Source organism: Papilio machaon, chromosome 1 (assembly GCF_912999745.1).
Source record: "Papilio machaon chromosome 1, ilPapMach1.1, whole genome shotgun sequence".
Classification (NCBI taxonomy): Eukaryota; Metazoa; Arthropoda; class Insecta; order Lepidoptera; family Papilionidae; genus Papilio; species Papilio machaon.
This window is the reverse complement of record NC_059986.1, coordinates 5142353-5163012: the sequence shown is the minus strand read 5'-3', so window position 1 is coordinate 5163012 and position 20660 is coordinate 5142353. Positions and strand designations below refer to the sequence as shown.

General features: G+C 32.7%; 1 protein-coding gene across 1 annotated transcript; it reads right to left on the bottom strand.

Moving 5' to 3' along the window:
• Nucleotides 1-3525: 3525 nt before the first annotated feature.
• LOC106710685 (homocysteine S-methyltransferase) lies at nucleotides 3526-20140 on the bottom strand. The gene is made up of 7 exons (XM_014502819.2): nucleotides 19971-20140; nucleotides 11176-11369; nucleotides 8345-8515; nucleotides 7642-7742; nucleotides 5915-6076; nucleotides 4969-5183; nucleotides 3526-3758 (listed from the first exon to the last, which is right to left on the bottom strand). The coding sequence occupies exons 2-7, from the start codon at nucleotides 11354-11356 to the stop codon at nucleotides 3557-3559; spliced, it is 1032 nt and encodes a 343-aa protein (XP_014358305.2). The 5' UTR covers nucleotides 11357-11369; nucleotides 19971-20140; the 3' UTR covers nucleotides 3526-3556.
• Between the last annotated feature and the right edge of the window lie 520 nt (nucleotides 20141-20660).

Here is a 20660-nt window from a genome sequence, read left to right as displayed (position 1 = left end):
GCCAGGCACACGGCTGACTGCAGGTGCTTTGTGGCTTACCCTCGTATTGCCTGCCCATGTTAAGTAAGCCCAAAAATAGCTGCTCTTCTACTTTTCATATTAAAATAGCTTTGTAAAGCATAACTTGTGGTCAAAGTTATATAAACCGATATGATTTTAACACGCCCAGTGCCACCGACTCGCTGCTTAACTTTGATACGTAAAAAATGTAGTAGCTTTGAAAATGTTAATAACTGTGAAGTGTTATAAGAATGTAGGTGTAGTCAATTTATTGTGTTATTGCTAAATATGTTATCGCCACTTTGGTCGATGAAAGGTCATCTTATGAGCACCGGAACCTGTCACTGACTCGTATCGTGGGAAGTGTGTGTTCACTTTATATCTATTTAATGTACCTACAATATTAATAAGACCATAGAATACTCATCAAATTTAGGTGCGGTACTATGTTTTCATGCAATAGCGTTAACACTATGTGCATGTTTAGTGTGAACACTCTCATACAACGCCATAGGTTTGAAATTTCGCGACCGCCACTGCGTCCGCGTATAAGTATGAACAAGCACTATACTTTCTATTATTACAATGTTATTTTATTGTGGCTGTATTTAGAAAATCTTAAACTTTTGCGGCAAAAGTAAAGATTACATACACAACGTACGTACATACTTATTACACAAAAAGTTAAGTTAAATTTATTAGATTAAAAATTATGTTCACTTTATTGTTGAAACAATACAAGGATACAAGTCTGAAAATTCAACTAGAAAGCTTTTTCAGATTTCAACATCGTGATGCAAGAGACACCTATTTCCGTAAATTGCGCCGTGAAACGACAATACTGCTGTAGGAGGTATTTTTTTCAGTGCAGGCGGCGCGGATTAAATGGCTCGCTGTTGAGTGCTCAAAAATCACCGTAGGCAACCTGCCATTGTCGTTATACGCATTTTGTAAAGATACAAGATCTTCTCTATGTAGAGACATAATTTGTACCCTTTGAATTGTACGTAAAACGTCCCTTAACTTTTACTGTGATTCTTTGTTTGAATTTGCTTTTTTTACAATCTTCTTGGTCTTAAAATTAAATCACAAGGATTATTGGGGATAAAAAATCTATTCTATGTGAATAAAATCTATTTGGAAATTATAAAGCATCTTTGAAATCACATTACAAAACTTAATAGCAGGTGTTAGGCATGTTAATGTTCTTCGTAGTTTATGCACAAGACGCGCAGGATTAAATTATGATATGTTACCTCATATAACGCATATTCATGAGTATCATGAATTCCTAGCACTACGTGACCTACTTCTATAAACATATTGTATAATGATTAATGTTCGGTAGGTCTCAACATTTTTTTTATATTATAAGCAAACGAACAAGCAGCCACTTGAATTCGGCGAAATGGCGAGCGAATATAACAAACACTACTGTAAAATTCGAATATCATTTTTACATTGTTGAATATTTAATTAAGTAGAAAAATCATTGTTAGTTTATTAAGCTACTTAAATCTTGAGCAGTGCAACTCGAATATTTCATCCGAGCAATGTTCCACTAACAAAAGATTTTATTCATTTCCAAACAATGAACCTATCTGAAAACAAAACTTGTCAGAAATTTTCTTAGTTTAGATTAGAATTAATTTCAAGTATACAATTCACAGTCACAGTGTAAGTTTTTGTAATAAAATATTATTAATAAGGTCATGTTTTAACCATAAAATCTTATGGCAGTGCCTGCACTTTACACTTTTATTTCTTTAAACACCCATCGAGCTTTAATTTCGTTTTATACTGTTGCACCAAAAGTATAGCGGCTAGTATTGGCTGGTTCGGTTCAGTGGGTGTGCATTCATTCGACTTGTCTGCAATACACGTAGCCTTAGTAAAGGGCAGCCGCCTTGGCTACATAAAAGCATACGCTTTCCAACCTCACTGCACTCTCTTGGGAAACAAAAAATTGTTATAATACTAACGTCCTGAGCGAATATATTTTACTATGTACTTTAACTACACTTGCATGTACATTTTGTACGCAGACGTCTAAAGTGCCTCTGATATTTTATCAAGCGTTCTAATTAGATTTTATAATTCATTTAACAAACCTTCTCTGTTGATAATTCCATTAAAAAGTTCATTCATAATTTAAAAAAAGCAATGACCGTTGATGAAGTTTGTTTATAAATTGGTATTGTTACGTGCTACGCTCACAGATTTTTTAAACAGTGTGAAATATTGTTCTAATGTTTACCCAATAGCAATTTAAGATTATTAATAACACATTTTGTCACACAAATTGATGTCAGATGTAGTTGTGTAATGATGTTATTTTAATACTTGGAAAATATATTTTTGTAAAGAAAGTGAAATATATTTATAATGGGACATAAAATAATTTTCCGAAAAAATATTAATTTAAAATTCCTGCATGTTTAACAGTTAAGTAATTAGTTACTTCCAACCGTATTCTATACTTTAAGTCTTTTAAGATCTGTGCCCAGTCTGGCACACCTAAAAGCCACTGCTTGGAAATTGAATTGAAGTTTTTTAAGTCTAACGCTTCTAAAGTTTAGTATTAAACACGTTTTGTGCAGACAGAAAAATGTAAGATATTTATTTTCTAAGTTAGTTACTTAGTTATTTCACACTTTTATTTTAGTCAAATTAAGCATATCGTGTATCAATCGATGCTCATATTTTTTTTACAACGGTTTTTATTAATTTTTATATTTCAATTTACACCCGGAAACGTTGACCGGTTACGTTATTAGCACTTATCTATTATCAAAGAAAGTTTGAGGAAAACGTACGTTTTACCAGCTTCCGAATGTCGACCTTCGTCTCGTGTCAACAAACCAAGTTTGTAGTCGTACGACCACTTCCCCTATCGTTCCTTTTGTACACATCGTATAAAGTTTTCTTCAAATATTTTCTCGTACCGTAATGTTATTGACAGTAGGTTAGCCAGAGACGTGAGGGCATTTAAGTATCTTTAATTTATCAATATAATTTATCCGTGCTGAAAATAAAAATGCCTTAACAATAGCATGTATATAATATTAAGTAAATTGAGTTTGAAACGTTAGATTAATTTTGCTATTATAATAATGATGACAAACGGCTCAGTTGATTAACTAAATTTTTCTGTATTACATGTCTAGTTACTATACATGTGTTTTTTTATATCTGTTGCTGTTTTGTTTATTGGGTCATTTTTGTGGAAACGGGGATAAATAAATTGATTCCAATGCTAATGTTTAACATTAAATGATGACTGATGGAGCAGATTAATTTGAATTTGCATAAACCATTATACGCAAGTATTGATGACTGCTTGTACTGTATTACCAACTGTCAGTCTGTAAAATAATAAGTCGTCGTATATCGTATTAAAAGTCAAAATAAATGAACACATAACTAAAATATATTTTTAAATTCTCATATAAAACTAAACAATATTTTTAATGAAATTTCCAAAAGAATAAATGACATTTACAGGTAAACTTTGACACAGAGAAGACAACTTAAACATATAAAGGTACTAGTTGTTTCAGTGTACACTATTACTATTGAGATTGTCTTGGTACTTGACGTGGAAGCGTCGGCGGTCTCGCCAGCAGTGCACCTGATTGCGGATACGCGACACATCGGTGGCGTAGGTCCTGCAGCAGCCGCCCACGTACCGCACGCCCAGGTCCAACCACTCCTGAATAAATACCTCCACAGCCTCGCATTTGTCACGGTCTATCCATCTAGAATAATATTAATACAACATATTTAAACTATCGTATCTAGATATGACGGTTGATATAACGGGATATGAGGTTAATCGGTTCCCCCGTAGGCTCATTAGCACCAACGGCGGATAATATGTCGTCATCAATGAATTAAATATGTTATTAATTTGCCTAAGATGTGTGACTTTTTTTTTGTTGTCCGAACAGAGTTCCAGAAAATTATCTGATGATTGCTCTTTGTGACTAAAATTGAGAAAGATACGGATTGTCGATTTAATGAAAAACGAATAAAAAGAAATGAAAACAAGATAACGTGTACATCCAACACACTTCAAGCAAATGGTACAACATGTAGCTTTATTGCGTCGTTGATCAAATGCTTTGTCGCAAAATTCTTAAGACATTCGATGTAGTTTCTAAGAAGACGCGCTCTTGTCATTATTGCTCGTCGTGTTATATTACACTAGCTATAAGTACTAACATAATGTGAGCAATTCGCTTTCTTTGATTAATTCGTACCACCAATTCAAATAAATGAATAAAAAAATTGTGTTAAGTGTTGTATGTATGTACTGTAATTACTAATTTGAAATATATTAAAAAGATTCGTTCTCATCGCATATTGTAACGAGTTCATAGCTCATGTTCGACGGCTCTAAGACATTTCATCATCAACTCACTATACGGCCCCACCGAGGGGCTCGGAGCCTACCCCGAGTTAGGGGTGACTAGGTCATAGACAAGACATTTATCATGTGTCAAATATGAAAAAAAAATATGCGAACTGGACCTGTCCGTAATTAAATCAATGTGATACTTCACTATAATATATATTTTTTATATTATGTACTCATACGCCTAGGTATATAAAGTTTTATTATATGAATATATTTAATACCTAATTCTTGTCTCAGCCACCGACAAATTGTTAACTTCAGTTTTTAAAAGGACTCGACATATTTTAAACTATTAGTAAGTTGTGAACAGAACGAATAAATCTCCGAATTTGGCTTAGGAGCACCAAACCTCGTCATTACACTTGCTTATAATTTAGGCTATCATCGCTCTACTTTACAGAGTTTTATGAATTAGATATAAAGAATTCAGATCCGGAATGCGAGCCCATTAGTCTATTGGAATTATTATTCCATTGATATTGTTTGTAATGGGATACGTATTGCTTATGCGCATACATAAACATGTCAGGTGAGTAATTGAAACTTACCCTATTTGCGGATTGTATTTCTCGCCTGAGTTGGGATAAACAATCAAGGGGATGGGGTCGTGCGGCCGATCGTCATTGATTCCCTTCAGCAGTGTGGACACGTAGGAGGGGGCGCAGCAGTTTACCCCCACAGCGACTAATTGATCCGGATTCGCTTCCCAACATTTTTTTGCCACTTTCTGGAAGCTTTCGCCGTGTGCTATACTTTGGTTATCCTGCAAGCATTAAATATAGTTTACCGATCACACATGCCAACATAATTATTAATACGTTATGACATGAAAAATATAACCAAGATAGTTTGATCACTTATGAAAACATGGCTTTTTTATTTTCTACATTTCCAAATCGAGATCTAAATGCGAATATGACACAGTTTATCGCATTAGTACAATAGTTATGTAATATAATTATTTCTATTTTACCATAACACAAAAGAAAGTTTGAATTTTCTCTGTCTTAAATTATTTCTGAGAAGTTTGTAAATCGGTTACCGACTTGTTCTCTGTTCTCAATATGATGTCTTGTCTCACTACAGTAAATTCTCGATACTGTATTACATATTCTGCACACGAATTACATTGCTGTATTTCCTAATTTACCGTAATCATTGAACAATAAATATGACATAGTAATGATTTTATCGCACATAAATATCTTATAAAGAAGTATGAAAGTACAGCCCATTATTTTCTCAAATGTTATTTTTTAAGTCGAATTGTATAATATAGTTGTCTGGAAATGTTGCTTATTGTGTTACTAAATATTACGCGCGATTTCTTCCGCGTACCATTTAAAAAATACTGTCTATTTAATCTATCTGTAATCAATATTTGTTTCAAATTTCATCCAGATCCTTTCAGCCGTACTGAAGTTAAGTGATTAAAAACAGCCATACATCTAAACTATCGCATTTTTAATAATAGTAAGACTATATTGTACTTACCTTACAACTGAATGCAAGCCAAGCTTTAACATTGGGGAACTCTCTCAACAGGTCGCATAACATTTCGGCCTCCTCTTGGCAGGGTATTGTTTCTAAGGCGAGTAGGTCCACGCCGGCCTCCACTAGAGCTTGGATTCTGGGCCGATGCCATTCCCGCATTGTCTGTTCAAACGAAATACATGTTAACAGTGTTAGAACAATGAGTAGCTTGTGTTTCAAGGAAGGAAGACGACCTCACTCACAGAATATCAACGTGAATGCATTAGGTTAACTCTATTCCATCCCTACTTTACTATACTATACTGTTGATAATAAAATTTTATTTGTTAAAGATGCATGGAAATGTAACATGCAAGTGCGTCGTCATTTTGGTCATAACAATCATTTTTTTAAATAAAATTTTAATATTTTTCTCTTGCGACGGTATGAGTAAGTAATGGCCGTGTAAAAGCACTACATCAATTATGAATCATTTGTTATTATTCGTTGCAAAAAGGCGACGCGGCTCGCCGGGTATAATGTTTTTAATATCCAATGGATCATGAATTCTACGTTATTAAAAATTACATGTCTCGAGCTCTTGCTGCTTGCATTACTTATATAATTACTTTAACGGCGACAACAATTTTTTTTAATCGAATTTTAAATCTCTCTAAATAAAACTGTTATTATCTTGTCGTGTTTGTGATTTTCATTTATTCTAGGTGCCATTAATTAACTGTCCACTCCAGACGACTTCGCGCAGACAAAAAACAAAAAAATAAATAGAAATGAAGGCGCACTTTTTATTTTCATATTGCCCGATGTAAATTTTAATTTCCCGGCAGCTTTACGACCCTCTTTACGATTTAGCTTGTGCTTTTAACCTTTACTATATTGTCTATCTACGTATTCCTGGATATCGGGGTTCAGTATAAATAATCTCACGTGCCATGCGTGCCCTTTGAAAATGTTGCGGGCAGTAATAATAATTCGAGATGCCGTTTATAGTCGCCGATACGATGTTATAAGCGAGAAGTTACTACGGAGATAAAACATTGGCATTTCGCCCAGATGTTTCTTCGTACTTTAAAGACGTTTACAAACAAGATAACGGAATAACAAGAGATGCAGTTAGTAACAATACTCTGCTAACATTTGTACGATAAACTTTTAGTCGAAGATACTTTGTGAGACAGATAAATAAATAAATAATATATGACCACTTCAAGTTCAGTTAGTTACACATATTTTTTTAAGAAAAATTGCCCACATTTTCTCAGCTTTTACTACTTTGAGGCCTTTTTTTCGGCTCGTTATTTAAGTGTTTGAAGCGAAGTTTAATCATGGTTGTATTTTTTATACTTTAAAAAAAATGAAGCATAGTTAATATAGATCAGTTTTCGTGCATGTAAAATGTTGGAATTTATCAACGAAATTTTCTTTACCTTTTAATTTGCTAGGGAACTCCGTGCGATTTCGACAGCGAGATGCAAAGTAATAAAAAGTGTCGTTCCGAATTTACACTTTCCAGTCTTGCGATCGTTTAATTTAAATCGATCCTTCGAGGTTATTGTCGCACTACTACACGCAGTCGAATACAAGGTATATTTAGTGGCAACACTAACTAATTTAACGCCTACCTAATAATCTTACTTGTATTATAATTGCGAGTGTTTAGATAGACGGATGGATGGATAGGCTCAACGTTAGTAAGTAATAAAACAACCTTAACATTAAATTCTTACCTGAACAGTTGTAGTATCGGCGTAGCTGCCGTCATATTCAGATCCGTCGTGCAGATGAGCGCCGTATGGACCCACTGAGCCCACCACCAGAGGCACGTGATCTGAAAACAACACAAATTCGTATTATCGCCTAACACCACATTGTTATTTATTTCCTCGACAACCTGTTCGCAGCCTTTCCTACAAATATTTTAAACCCTAGCATAAATTAATTAATGTGGCGTTGCACCCGTCCCTCCCGAGAACCCGAAAAGATTTGTTATATCAACATTCTTTAAATTTTACACAAAATATATAGAGATTATACAATTTATATAACGCAAAAAATTATTCTTAAATAACTAAATTTATACTTAAAATAATATCTGAGGATATCGGTCGCTAATGACGAAACTGACTCCATTTCATTTGCTCGCACTAATGAGTATTCCGTTTAGTGAAAAATTATTTTATAAATATAAATTTTTGCTCAACTGACATTGATTGGTTCAATTTATTTAGCTTGATTATAAAAAAATTATAACAGATCAAATATATATTAGTTAAACGTTATGAATTAATTATAATATTAAATTCGTAAAATAGTTATAATAACAACTATAGTTATACTAAGTAACTAAACTAACTAGTACTAACTAACGATTGGCCGTTTGTGATATCAATACCAATCACTGATAAGGAAATGTTATATGAATAAGCTCACCATCTTGAATGCAGTCTCTATATTCTTCTAAATAAAGAGATCGTGCGCGTTTGGCGAGCTCTACCGCGCGCACTATGAGCTCGTAGCCCTGCTCCGGCGACACGCCTAGGTGCTCCACGAATCCGTCCAGTGATGCTTGATACGTGTTTGTTATTATTAAATGAGCTCCCGCTGAAAAAAATGTATCATTCAGTCAACATTAGTTAAAAAACTTAGTGATTATTTTATAGATAATACGATTGACATTAAGACCAAAAGACGAACCGGAATCTAGGCAATTCTAATGCTGCAGAAAACCGTAACAATGATCCATTGCCCTAATTATTTATGTTTAAAACTGTTTCATAAACATTTCCTAAAAGATGACAAAATAAATTGAAGGCCTAAGAGTTGGAAATTAGTTTAAAGATTTCGGCCTCGTGCCTTTGTTATAAACTAGTATTGCTTGAGCTACTAAAATTTGTACTGCCGAACTAACTCCATAAATATTGAACTTGCCTTCTACTATTATTAAGCGGGAACAGCATGCGGCGAAGTGACGTAAACAATTAATGTTATTAAAACTTGCTAATGCACTACAGTTCACAAACTTCAATACGACTGCTCAACAGAACAAACCATTGTTGACGTTCATTTATTAATAATGTTATAAGGAAAAACTAATTTACAAACATTTGTATACCCATGAGTAGCATAAAAACAAATTGTTGTAAATTACTCAGACTCTAAGAAGTCTGAATTGGGCTGGGATATTGGCTTACTCCTCTGGGTCACTTACTCGAAGACTGCATGTCATTTATTTTATGTCGATACTTACTGAGTTCGTGCATTAAGTTGACAATTCGGATTAATAATGCAAAAGCCATTGCGTTAGCGTAAATTAGTGCGTCCACATAAGTGGACGCTTTGATAACAAAGCTAAGTGTAATTATCATTACATATTTAACTCTCCACATAAACAGTGTTACTATATCTATGTAAACACATTTTTAAATAATTTACACATTTAATTAAGAAATGCCAGCGTATCCCATTCCGACGCCTGTGTTAAATAAAAGAAAAATCTTGAAACGTACAAGTATAGTGAAAATGTTCTCACAATATGTGAGCCATTTTTTATGTTTATTCATATCATTTCCCGTGAAGAAGGCAGCAAAGCAAGTCAGTAGGCTTTTTCCCTCCAGGGAGTTATTTGCTTGCAGACACTTTTCAGTTTTTCTTATGAAAAGAAACGGTCCGTTTTGTGGCGAAGAAAAGTTCTTTCAGAGGACGATGACACGAGACGAGGTCGCACTCACGCCGTCAGATGCTACGGAATGACAGGCCAAAAGCGACCTAACGTGTAATTCGTCAAAACACGCGGATACCCGCGCGCGCATGTCTAGCAGACAACGCTTTCCTACGCCACGTCGCATCGCCACGTATTCAGATGCGGTCCCAGTATACATGTTTCACGGTGCTCATTCGAATTACGCCTTTGAAATGGAAGACAAAGCGATTCGATGCTCGCATCAGATGTTTTACACGCATGTTGGAAATATCATTAAAGCCGACTTATTTATCTACTTTCATTACAGACACGTGCTCCGATCTAGATGACATTGAGAATAAACGCACGACTTGAGCAAATTATTTCATTTCAATTTTAGTTTTCATTTAGTATTCGCTGGCGGCAAGATATAGACGAGATCTTATTTCAAAGTTTGCATCGGCACAGAAATGTTCAATAAACGTTTAGCCTAGAAATTGTAACATCCGCCGCTGCTCCCAATATTGTCTTAATTTTCAAGAGCTCCTTGCCAAAATTTTTATTAGTTTTACTTTATAAGATATATTTTATTCTTAAGGAGTTTCATAAAAAAATTAAATTAACAAAGGTAATCCTTTAACTAAGTACTTATAATAAATACCTTAATCTATATATATAAAAGAAAGTCGTGTTAGTTACACTATTTATAACTCAAGAACGGCTGAATCGATTTGACTGAAAATTGGTGGGCAGGTAGCTTAAAACCAGGAAAAGGACATAGGATAATTTTTACCTTCTATTTTTTTATTTTTTTTTATTCCGCGCGGACGGAGTCGCGGGTAAAAGCTAGTTATAGATATAAAACAATTAACGAATGCAAATTTTCATACACAAGTTTATTAAATATTTGATTTTTTTTTTGTTCGTTTATTAAAACTGTGTATATATTTGCTTTATTCGTTACATTTGTACAAAAGTGTGTGAAAGAGCCACCGACAAATTTGATAACAACTTTGTATAATAAGCTCAAAATTTCTCTCCCTCTCTTTGTATTTCATTGATATTAAATGACATCCAACGAGTACGAATTAGAATTTAATTTTAGACAATCTTGGCAGGCATCTTGAAATATTATGCTTTTGATATTTGATTTTGTATCTTCTATTACAAATCATACTGATATTATGTTTGGCTATATTTTTTTGGATATATTTAATTGCGAATGTTTGGCTGTATAGATGGATCTTAGTTAGATGGTGTCTGCAGAACGACTCAACGGATCTCAATGAAATTTAGCATAGATGTAGAACATAGTCTGGAAAGACACATAGACTTTTAGGTTTTTTTTTAAATTCCACGTAGTCGGAATCACGGGCGAAAACTAATAAAAATGTATATTTTATTTATTTTATAATCATGAGCATCAAGACTGTCACAAAAACATTCAAGTGATGTTTTACAAAAGATCAGTTAATTTTCTAGCAACACAAAAATTATGTAACGCGAGTTAGAACCAGCACCAGTCACCCATTGTGCTGAAAGGTGCTACCGGATTGGTATAACAAGGGGTAAACCTTAATACCTCTGAGGAAGTCAAGGTGTGTGTTGACAACTTCGTTGGGATGCGTGTGCAAGAAGCGCGCACTCCACAGCGGGTCCCCGTCGATGACGTGGCCCACGTGGCACGACAGCTGAGTCGAGAAGCCCCCGTCCAGCACCACGATCTGCGGCGGCTCCACGCCCTCCTCTGTGCTTGGTCTCATTACTAAATATTATCTGAAAATTAAAGAAACATTTGTAAGCATTAAATTTTTTGTTATTTCTAGAATTTAAGCTTTGCGGTTTCTGACATGTAGGTCAATCACAAATTAACTTTTGTTTTTTGGTTTGACGGGATGTCACTTATAAGAACAATTTCAACCTATCTCTCATTTGTTGTTAAAATTAAGAAAACTATTAACTCCAAATTGTTAAATGAGGATATCAAAATGATGTAAAAACGTAAAATGACCAGTTTCACGATGTATGCATGTATATATGTAAAGCGTCTGTAGGCATTGTTAATAGATAATGTAAGCTAATAATGAATATTATATTCTGCAAATGATTCGATTTTATCAAGTCAAGTGTTAAGTCAATATGTATTATGCAACAAGTACGCGGTATTGAACAATAATTGATTCTTTATGTCATTTAAATTGATGTAACGAGTAATAAGTTGCAACTGCCGAAATACATATTAAAATTAACATACGTATGTATGTACAACATACAATATATATAAGTTTTTTAAAAGAAACTCTAAAGATTTTGGTATGAGTAAATTCGCTGAGTCTTAACTCATACACCACTTTAGTGATTCCTTTTCTGAGAGTAGAATTTCGAATAGTGCCGTGTGAATTGTACCCGATGTTGAATAGGTCGATTCGATGAACGATTGAATTCTGATTGACAGAGACACAATAAGCCAATAAGGTTGATTGGGTGTAATTGCATCAAAGTTTAATCTGTTCCTTGCTATCGATCGAGCTAGGCCTTTGTCAATCTAACTAAATGCCGGACGATCACAAAATTCCATCAGAATATAACGAGATTCGAAAAGAGTCTCACCTATTATGAAGAGTGAGATGTCTTTTTATTTTGAGCGTTTAGTTTGGTTTGTTAGCTTTTTATTTGCTTAGTTAATTTATGGATATAGCTAAGGTAAGTAGGGAAGATAACTCTTCGGTACGGCCCGTATTTTATGAACGGAAAAAATTCTAATACCTCAGCTGTTTATCATTTTATATAACACATTGGGATGATAAGCAAGAATGTTTTTAGGACAAGAATGTGTTTAGGTTTAGTGTTTTCCGTACAATTTAGATGATAAGATAGCTTGTTACAAGCTAATATAGATTTTTGACCTTTTAAGTATTATTAACTGTTGCATTAAAAGGTTATGTTGCCTTTGCCCCTTAGTTAACTACACTATATGTATCTCGTATAGTATATAGCTATTTATGTTCTCTTAAATGACACTTTTAATGTTCTAATTAACTTACAATATTACTAAGTATTATGTATTAAACAATAGATTTCAAAATCTATTTAACTGTTTAATGACTTATTACTTATCCGATCTTACTTAGTATAATCATTCATTTGAAAAAAAGTACAGGTTAATACTTTTTTCTCGTAAACCAATGAATATAGAGTAAAAAGTGTAATTTAAAAGAGACTAGCTTTTACCCGCCACTCCGTCCGCGCGGAACAAAAAATTGAATAAAAATGATATAAAATTATAAAAATATTAACATTCTATATATATAAAAGAAAGTAGTGTTAGTTACACTATTTATAACTGAAGAACGGCTGAATCGATTTGACTGAAAATTGGTGGGCAGGTAGCTTAGAACCAGGAAACGGATATAGGATAATTTTTACCCTGTTTCCTATTTTTATTCCGCGCGGACAGAGTCGCGGGTAAAAGCTAGTTATTAATATATTAATTTTTATTGATAAATATTTTTTTTACTGTTATTACATGTTGAGTGTTTACTCAACATTAAGATAAAAACTCAGAAGAAAAATACGTAAGTTTGTAAAGCATAATGTGTGTAAAGTGTATCCACATATTATAAGCAAAGTTTTCCGCGCCAGGTACAATGTGATGTCACTAATCGCTCTTCTTCAAGCGCCGGTGGGCTTTTTGCCTGCTTATTAACAATACATATTTAAAAGCTTCTATGAAAGTCGTTGAAAAGAATTTTCTTTCTATAGAAATGAGGCAACTGACTATATTAAGTATTCTTTTGACTTAATACTACGCAATTGTAGCTATTGTATATCATGGATTTATTTGTTTATTTTCGTACATTTACAAAACAATAATCGTTAGTTTTCATTGCCGAAAGACCTGTTTAAAAACATATTGTCAATCGTTTCATTCCCTTAAAAAGAGAGGTGGTAACAAGCCAACCACAAGCCATTGATAGATTTTTGTATCAAAAGTTTTTTGCTACTAAATCTTTTTTATCAGATTACGATAACTATTAAAATATTGTTCGATTAATTTATAGACCGATGTTTATCTAAAAGACGAGTGTAATAACTTTTTTTTATACAAAGGTATAAAACATAAACTCTAAATATTAAGGCAGCAGGAATACAAAAAGCGTGAGACTGTAAATTGACGTTTCGTGTACGGCTATAGGCTACATCGAGACCAAATGGATATGACAGTTGAAGTTTACATTAATACTGATTTTGTGTTGAAATAATCCGCATGTTGTTACGATTCGGTGAACATTTAATTTAAGCAATGAGTCACATTCATTAATTACCGCGGTTACTTACATTTAATTGTTACCGGAGATTTAATTACTGGCGCATTGTTTTAACTCAATCACAGCGTCTCTGAAACTCTGCGTATAAAACTAAAAGTTGAGCTTTTACACTCATTGTTTCCTGGTACTTTATCGGCTTGTTTGTGAGCTTGCTGCGTCAAATAATGCGGTCACAGCTTTTTTTTTTTGCAATATGTCGCAACATCCAAAAACAATATACATTCGATTTTTCGCTTATGGAAATAATAGTTAGCGTAAAAAGTCTGACCAAATGGAATTTCATTAAGTTTTATAGAATATTTTGTTCAACTATATTTTTAAAGGTGAAGTGTAACTAACTGTGATAATCAATGAAGTAATACGTAGAAAAATATATGATACGTATTAATTAAACACACTAGTAAGTGTAGGTTTAGTTAAAGAAATCTAAACTAAGGAATTGCTCTGTGTTGTATTGTAAAATGACTCAAAGTATGACAGAAAGTCATTGTTCTTTTCCTCTGTATAAAGTAAATTCGATTCGTAACTGTTTAATAAACCTTATATATTAATTGAAACGTGATTAAACCATAATTCATACCTGTGTAAGTACTTTTAATGCTACTTTAAACTAATGGCGGCTTTCCCTTGTCTATGACGAAGTCAGATTTAATTAACTCCGTCATGTTTATTTATTACAAAAGTGAGCGAACTTTGTCTTGATCACACGATGGGCTTCTTTTATCGAGATGGGTAATTACGAATACATAGATTTTTAAAACTTCCAATTTGACACTTACCAAAAAATAAATAGTACTTGCTCATCAAACTTAACCTAATAGGACAAGCTTCCATGATTGCAGACTTCAACTATTAGCTAGGACTTTCTTTTCATAACTTTGGACTTTATTCTATAACAACTGTCGCCTAAACATACTTGGCCATTTCCTACTTCTATTAGGGACCAAAATCCCAGCTTTGCTGTAATGACTTAAGCCGACTATGGGATCTTGGTCTTTATTAAAAATTACATTACCATATAAGAAATGTTGAATGTCTAATTGTCCTATAATACGTAGTATAATGAGCTACCGATGAACTTTAATCGGGTTTTTATTTATTTTGTTTTATATACAATAAATGGAGATTACATATTTATATTGTGCCGTCATTATGTCCGCTGACCTGCTGATAACGAAAGGGTAACGTTACAGTAAATAACAGATTTACGTGTGAATTTTGTTAAACAGACCATTGCCAGTCAGTTCATTGCCTATACAGTCTCTCTCCTTCACATCAATATTAAATTAATGCTCTGAAGTATGTTTATTCTGGAATATACACATATATTTATTCACAATAACAACTGATAAATTAGTATATGACAACAAAACATACCGGTATTTTTTACTAGCTGCCATACGTATGGTGTAATAACACAGATAAAGATTTTTAAAATAAATAAAACTGTAAAATGTTATATTTATTTCAAACTCGTAATTCTTTATTTTAATGGAGGAAATGAATGTATCTGTCCAGGTCCAAAATACTTATCAATTCAAAAGACCTAGCACAAGCAACTTTAATTAAATGTCGTGATGTAGATTTCCTTTCACAGTGTAATGCGATCATTGGGTTTATGAAATGGAATGGCCGAACTGGCGATGCATTAAAAAAGGTACCTTATATTTTCACACAAAATATTTTCTATTTACCAAACGTTTAAATAAAAATATTTGTTTTTGAATCTAAATTCGGTAGTGTTTTGATGAAAATTCGATATTTTTACTTAATAAATAGTTACCGGTAAGAGATTTACAGACAAATGCATTAATCTTCGATAGTAAACGAAACGTTTATGTCGTCTACGTTTATTTCTTTCAGTAGCGAGTTAATGTTGTGATAAAAGTCTGCTAGATAATATTTCGTTTATATCTTTTGTGTCAGAATATATCAAGTGTTAATTAGGATTTAAACTTGTTAATTAATACACCGTGGATGACGTCATTTCTGGGTTGCATTCAGAATATCAAAGTAGGTTTCATACGAGGGTCAGCACATTTTGATCCGACCCCACTATCAGTTATAAATGCATTTACAATATTATCTATTGAGCATAACAATGTTTAACAGTCAAAGTTCATACTACGTAGTACATTCGATACTGTTTTATAAATCAAGCGATTTATACTAATAGAGAGAAGAAATACTTGACTTTTTGTTCTTGACTAAAAGTATTGAATAAAGTAGAAGAAAAAATTACAAGTAGGTAATAATTTTACACACTAAATTTATTTGCTAATTCAGTACGCAGACCACACAAAAAGATATTTAGGATGTTTTCGTGTCTGTATCCATGAGGTTAAATTGATTATTTAATGGACCTGATAATGTTACCCTTTTATCTTGTCTAGCTCAAACTACTACATTTTTATCTTATCATTTTACTATAAATATTCACTATATATATATTGTTGCTATGTTTTGTTATATTCTATTAATGTAGAAAAGATTTTATTGTTTGTTTGTATTGAATAGATTCTGAATCTACTAAACCGAATTGAAAAATTCGTTTACTACTGGGAAACTACTTTATCCCTGGGTGACATATATATTTATTATGAGTTTTTTTTTAATTCCGCACGGATAAAGTCGCGGGTAGCTGTCCTTTATTTTTCTCATGGATAAGACCAGGGACATAGTATACGAAATATTCTATAACACGTAGTAAATTTTAAAGGGATATTATGAAAATAAAAAAGTCGGTTGTATTATAATTAAACATAAATCATTGCGCGAAAAAAGTTAGAGAGTTCTCCTTTAAAAACGCGTGAGTCTCTTTCGTAGCCGAAGAAATATCGTTTTAGGCGACAACAATATTTTAAGAGCCTCCATTCCCACCTGAGCTCGATGAGTGTTCAAATAAATTATGATGGACGCTTGAACTCTGACATATATAAAAATTATGAGAAGATTTATAATCTCTGCTGAAAAGGTTCCCGGTACAGTCGAAAAGTACTTTGTGATTTAAGTCAACCACATATGTCGCTAATAATAAAAACATGTAAGATATTTTCCGTGGCATTTTATATTTTAAGAAAATTTTACATTTCTCTCTAAGTGGTTTATAACTCTATCTCAAAATATTAGGTAAATTCAAACAACTTTTAACTTGTAAAACTACTGATTTGGATTGTGTAGTCAAAATTATTATGAAAATAATTGTTTTTATTTAGAAAATAAAAATATATATATATTAAAAATTTTAAAATAAAATATTAGACATCTTATAGATGTCTTAGATGTGTACAAATATTATCTAATGCCGCCTTATATGTTACGGATAAGCTATCGACGGTCTTCGATGCCACATCGTCATTTCTTACCGATTTGAATATGTCCACTAAGCAAGATAGTTCCTCAAATATTTACCTTCACGTAGAACCTATCGTTCCTGACTACTCAGGTCGTGGAGATAGGTATGGAGTATTAACAAATACATTTATGTCACCCAATTCTGAGACGTCCAGGTATAAATTATTATGGATACGGTACCATATGATACTCCCAATTTTTGTACCCATGAGTTAATGAACACAAAGATTCTGTTTCGGTAATTAATCTTATTTTAAATCCGGAAATATAATTAGTAAAATTGAAAACTTAAAAAATCCTTCAATCAATTACAATTCTTAATTTTACATTCCTTTCATACAAGTAAAGCTACGAAAGAAATCCTATTTTTTTTTTCTGATGTTACCGAAATCATGCCAAACTTTTTACATCATATACTAATGTGATAAATTCAAATACAATTGCGTTATACCTTGAGACTAACATTTAGAGAATCCCTGAATTCCTCTGTGCCCACTATAAACATAAAACTCCAACCCTTTAGTTTTAAGCACCGGTTAAGAGAAGATGTTAAACAAATCTGTTTTAGTCTTATCGCTAACCCGAACTTATCTTTACTGTAAAAAAAATACGCGTGTTAGAACGGAACGTACATTTATATTACTTAAAAAAAAGTAACTATTAAATTACTCTATTGCCAAACTGATATGATTATCTCGCAATTGTCCGTACCTATCTTATTGTAATTTTGGTTAACCATTAATTCAGTCTTAAAAATGCATATTGTTACACAATAGAATCCTTAGTTTTTATTTTAAATTAAATATAACAACCATTAAATTATAAAAAACATAATCGTGTAAAGTTTGATCAAATTGTAGTTCCAACATTACGATGGGTCGTTTTATTTTTTCTTAAGAGAAGCCAAAATAAACAGCAGATTGTATTTCGGATATGTGTACCAGTGCTGTTTATGGCAATACAGGTAATCCGATGAGTCAGTCTGTGGTCTACACGGGTCCCACCTGAGAGAGACACGATCGGTAGCGCCCTCTATACTTGCGACTCGGTGTTCAAGATTTCAAGATGACTTCTGATGCATTCGACATTCGATCGTACGTGCTTGGAAGCTTGTAAACTGGTTTCAAGCAATTTGAGAAATTTGAACAGTATTGAAGTCCCCATAGACCTTAGCTTGGTACATAACATACTTTATTTATACGCTTATTCTCTTATTAAAGTTACAGAAGATCAATGCGCCTTCTATGTTGTTTAAATTTTTGATCAGTTATTTTTACAAAGTTAAATCTTCAATACCATTAGGTAAAATGGCCTCAAGCTCCAATAAGTATCTTGGTTTGATTCTTTTTTTAGCGATTATATTTCCAAGAAATTGCCCGAGTCCTTCTTTCATGGGTGAACATTTCAATGGAAAAAGATTTAGTCTAAAAACTATGAAAGTGTAAGGAAATAATAAAGGAAGGAAAGTGTGTAGTAAGTGAACAGATGTTACGTTTATTGTAGCGAATTAGAGGCGGTGTAACGAGGACGTGTGAAGCAGTTTAATATACTAACAACTTCAATAACGTAAATGTCAGTGTTGCGTAGAGCTCGAGCCAACAGCGTCGCGATAAACAGGTTAATGGTTAATAACAATCCGAAACGAGCTCTCCCAATTTATATTCCGAATCTAAATTAGTCCCAAAAAAACACAATGCTTTCATTTAACAAATCTGATTTAATGTAAGGTTTGATCTAAATGTTGATAAAAAAAAAACATTTTGTATTAGATCAACCTTTAACTAGATTACAGCTGGTTAGTTGCTAATTCTGTTTAGACGTCATAAGATTTTCCTTTATTTTTTTATAAAATAATAGCTGTCGCCCGCGACTCCGTCCGCGCGGAATTAAAAAAAAAACTTAATAAGGAGTTGTTCCGGAGATACCTTCAAACAAACATCCATCCATCTAAACATTCGCAATTATAATATTAATAAGATAATATTGATAAAATAAATGACATTAAGCCAAGATAATAATAAAAATCGAAAAAATTTGAATTGGATATCATAATTCAACGAGTCTTGATTTATTTTTGTCCAGTCGAGATTAACATATCGTTTCTCTATTTATATTCAAAACTTAAGTTAAATGCCGACCCTCCGTGGAAACAAGGCAATAATAATAATAATAATAATAATGAGTGGACTATATTTGTTACGTATGGTTTACGTGTTGTAGTGTGGGTCAATATCATGGCCATAAATAATAGTTACTCGCTGTTAATACTTTTTATTAACAATAATAAAACAAAAAAATTACTCCTTGAAAACTATTCCGATAGGTAAAGAATAAAATAAAGTCGTATAAGGGACACAAATTAATAGTAAATTAGTTATCTATACTCAAGATACCCAATAAACAAACAGTAACTCATATTGTATCAACGACCGACACTGACAATTTAAAAGTAACACTTAGCAACAGAAGAACCGTTTCACATACTCGTAAGTATGTACATGGTCTCGATATCACTGATGTTTAAATACGTGATGGTAACCAAGGTACGATTTCTATCCAAACTGACCTTAAACGTTGACCATGAATTTAAATATACCAATTGTCAAGTTTAGCATACACCTCGAGAATATAAAAAGAAACATGCGAATGTCTTTCAGATTAAATTGTTAAAATGAAATAAAAATCAAAAACTTACAAATAAAATTGGTTTAAATTAGACCTCTTAGTTGAAAACACTCAGCTGACTAATGTAAATGTGTGTTATATTTATAGAAGCATCGTGTGGTGAAGTATAAACAAGCACTAAACACGAGCACAACACGTTGTGTCCGCCGCGGCGTCGCAACAACACTACGTTCAAAAGCCGTTATCTTGAAAAAATATAAACTTATTTGCATTTTGTACTACTGTTATCGTTAACTCATATTAACTACAGCACAACAACGTAGGTAATTATGGGACGGAATTTAATTGACTATGTTTTAAAAAATATTAGAATTGTTTATTTAACACATTTTAAAATAGATTAGTCATGTTGTGATATTATATAATTAATCTGTTTATTTAATCTTTATTTAATCTAGTTATCTAATAAACCTAATGGTTGTTATCAATCCAAAAGTAGTTATGATCATGTTAAAGCAATATTAAAATTCAATGTTGCTAAATATTTATTAATGCTTATTAAAAAAAAGTCTGGCATTTTATTCGCTGTATCAGTGACAAATATAAAAATCACGAACGTTCATTTTCTTCTCTTTGATGCTCCAAAGGAAATATCTACTGCTTTTCGTGTGACAGCGTTGTGAGTGATAGTATTCATTGCAAACCATTTGACAGACGTGTTATGAACCACTCAGATGGGAGACACTCTATCCACTATGAT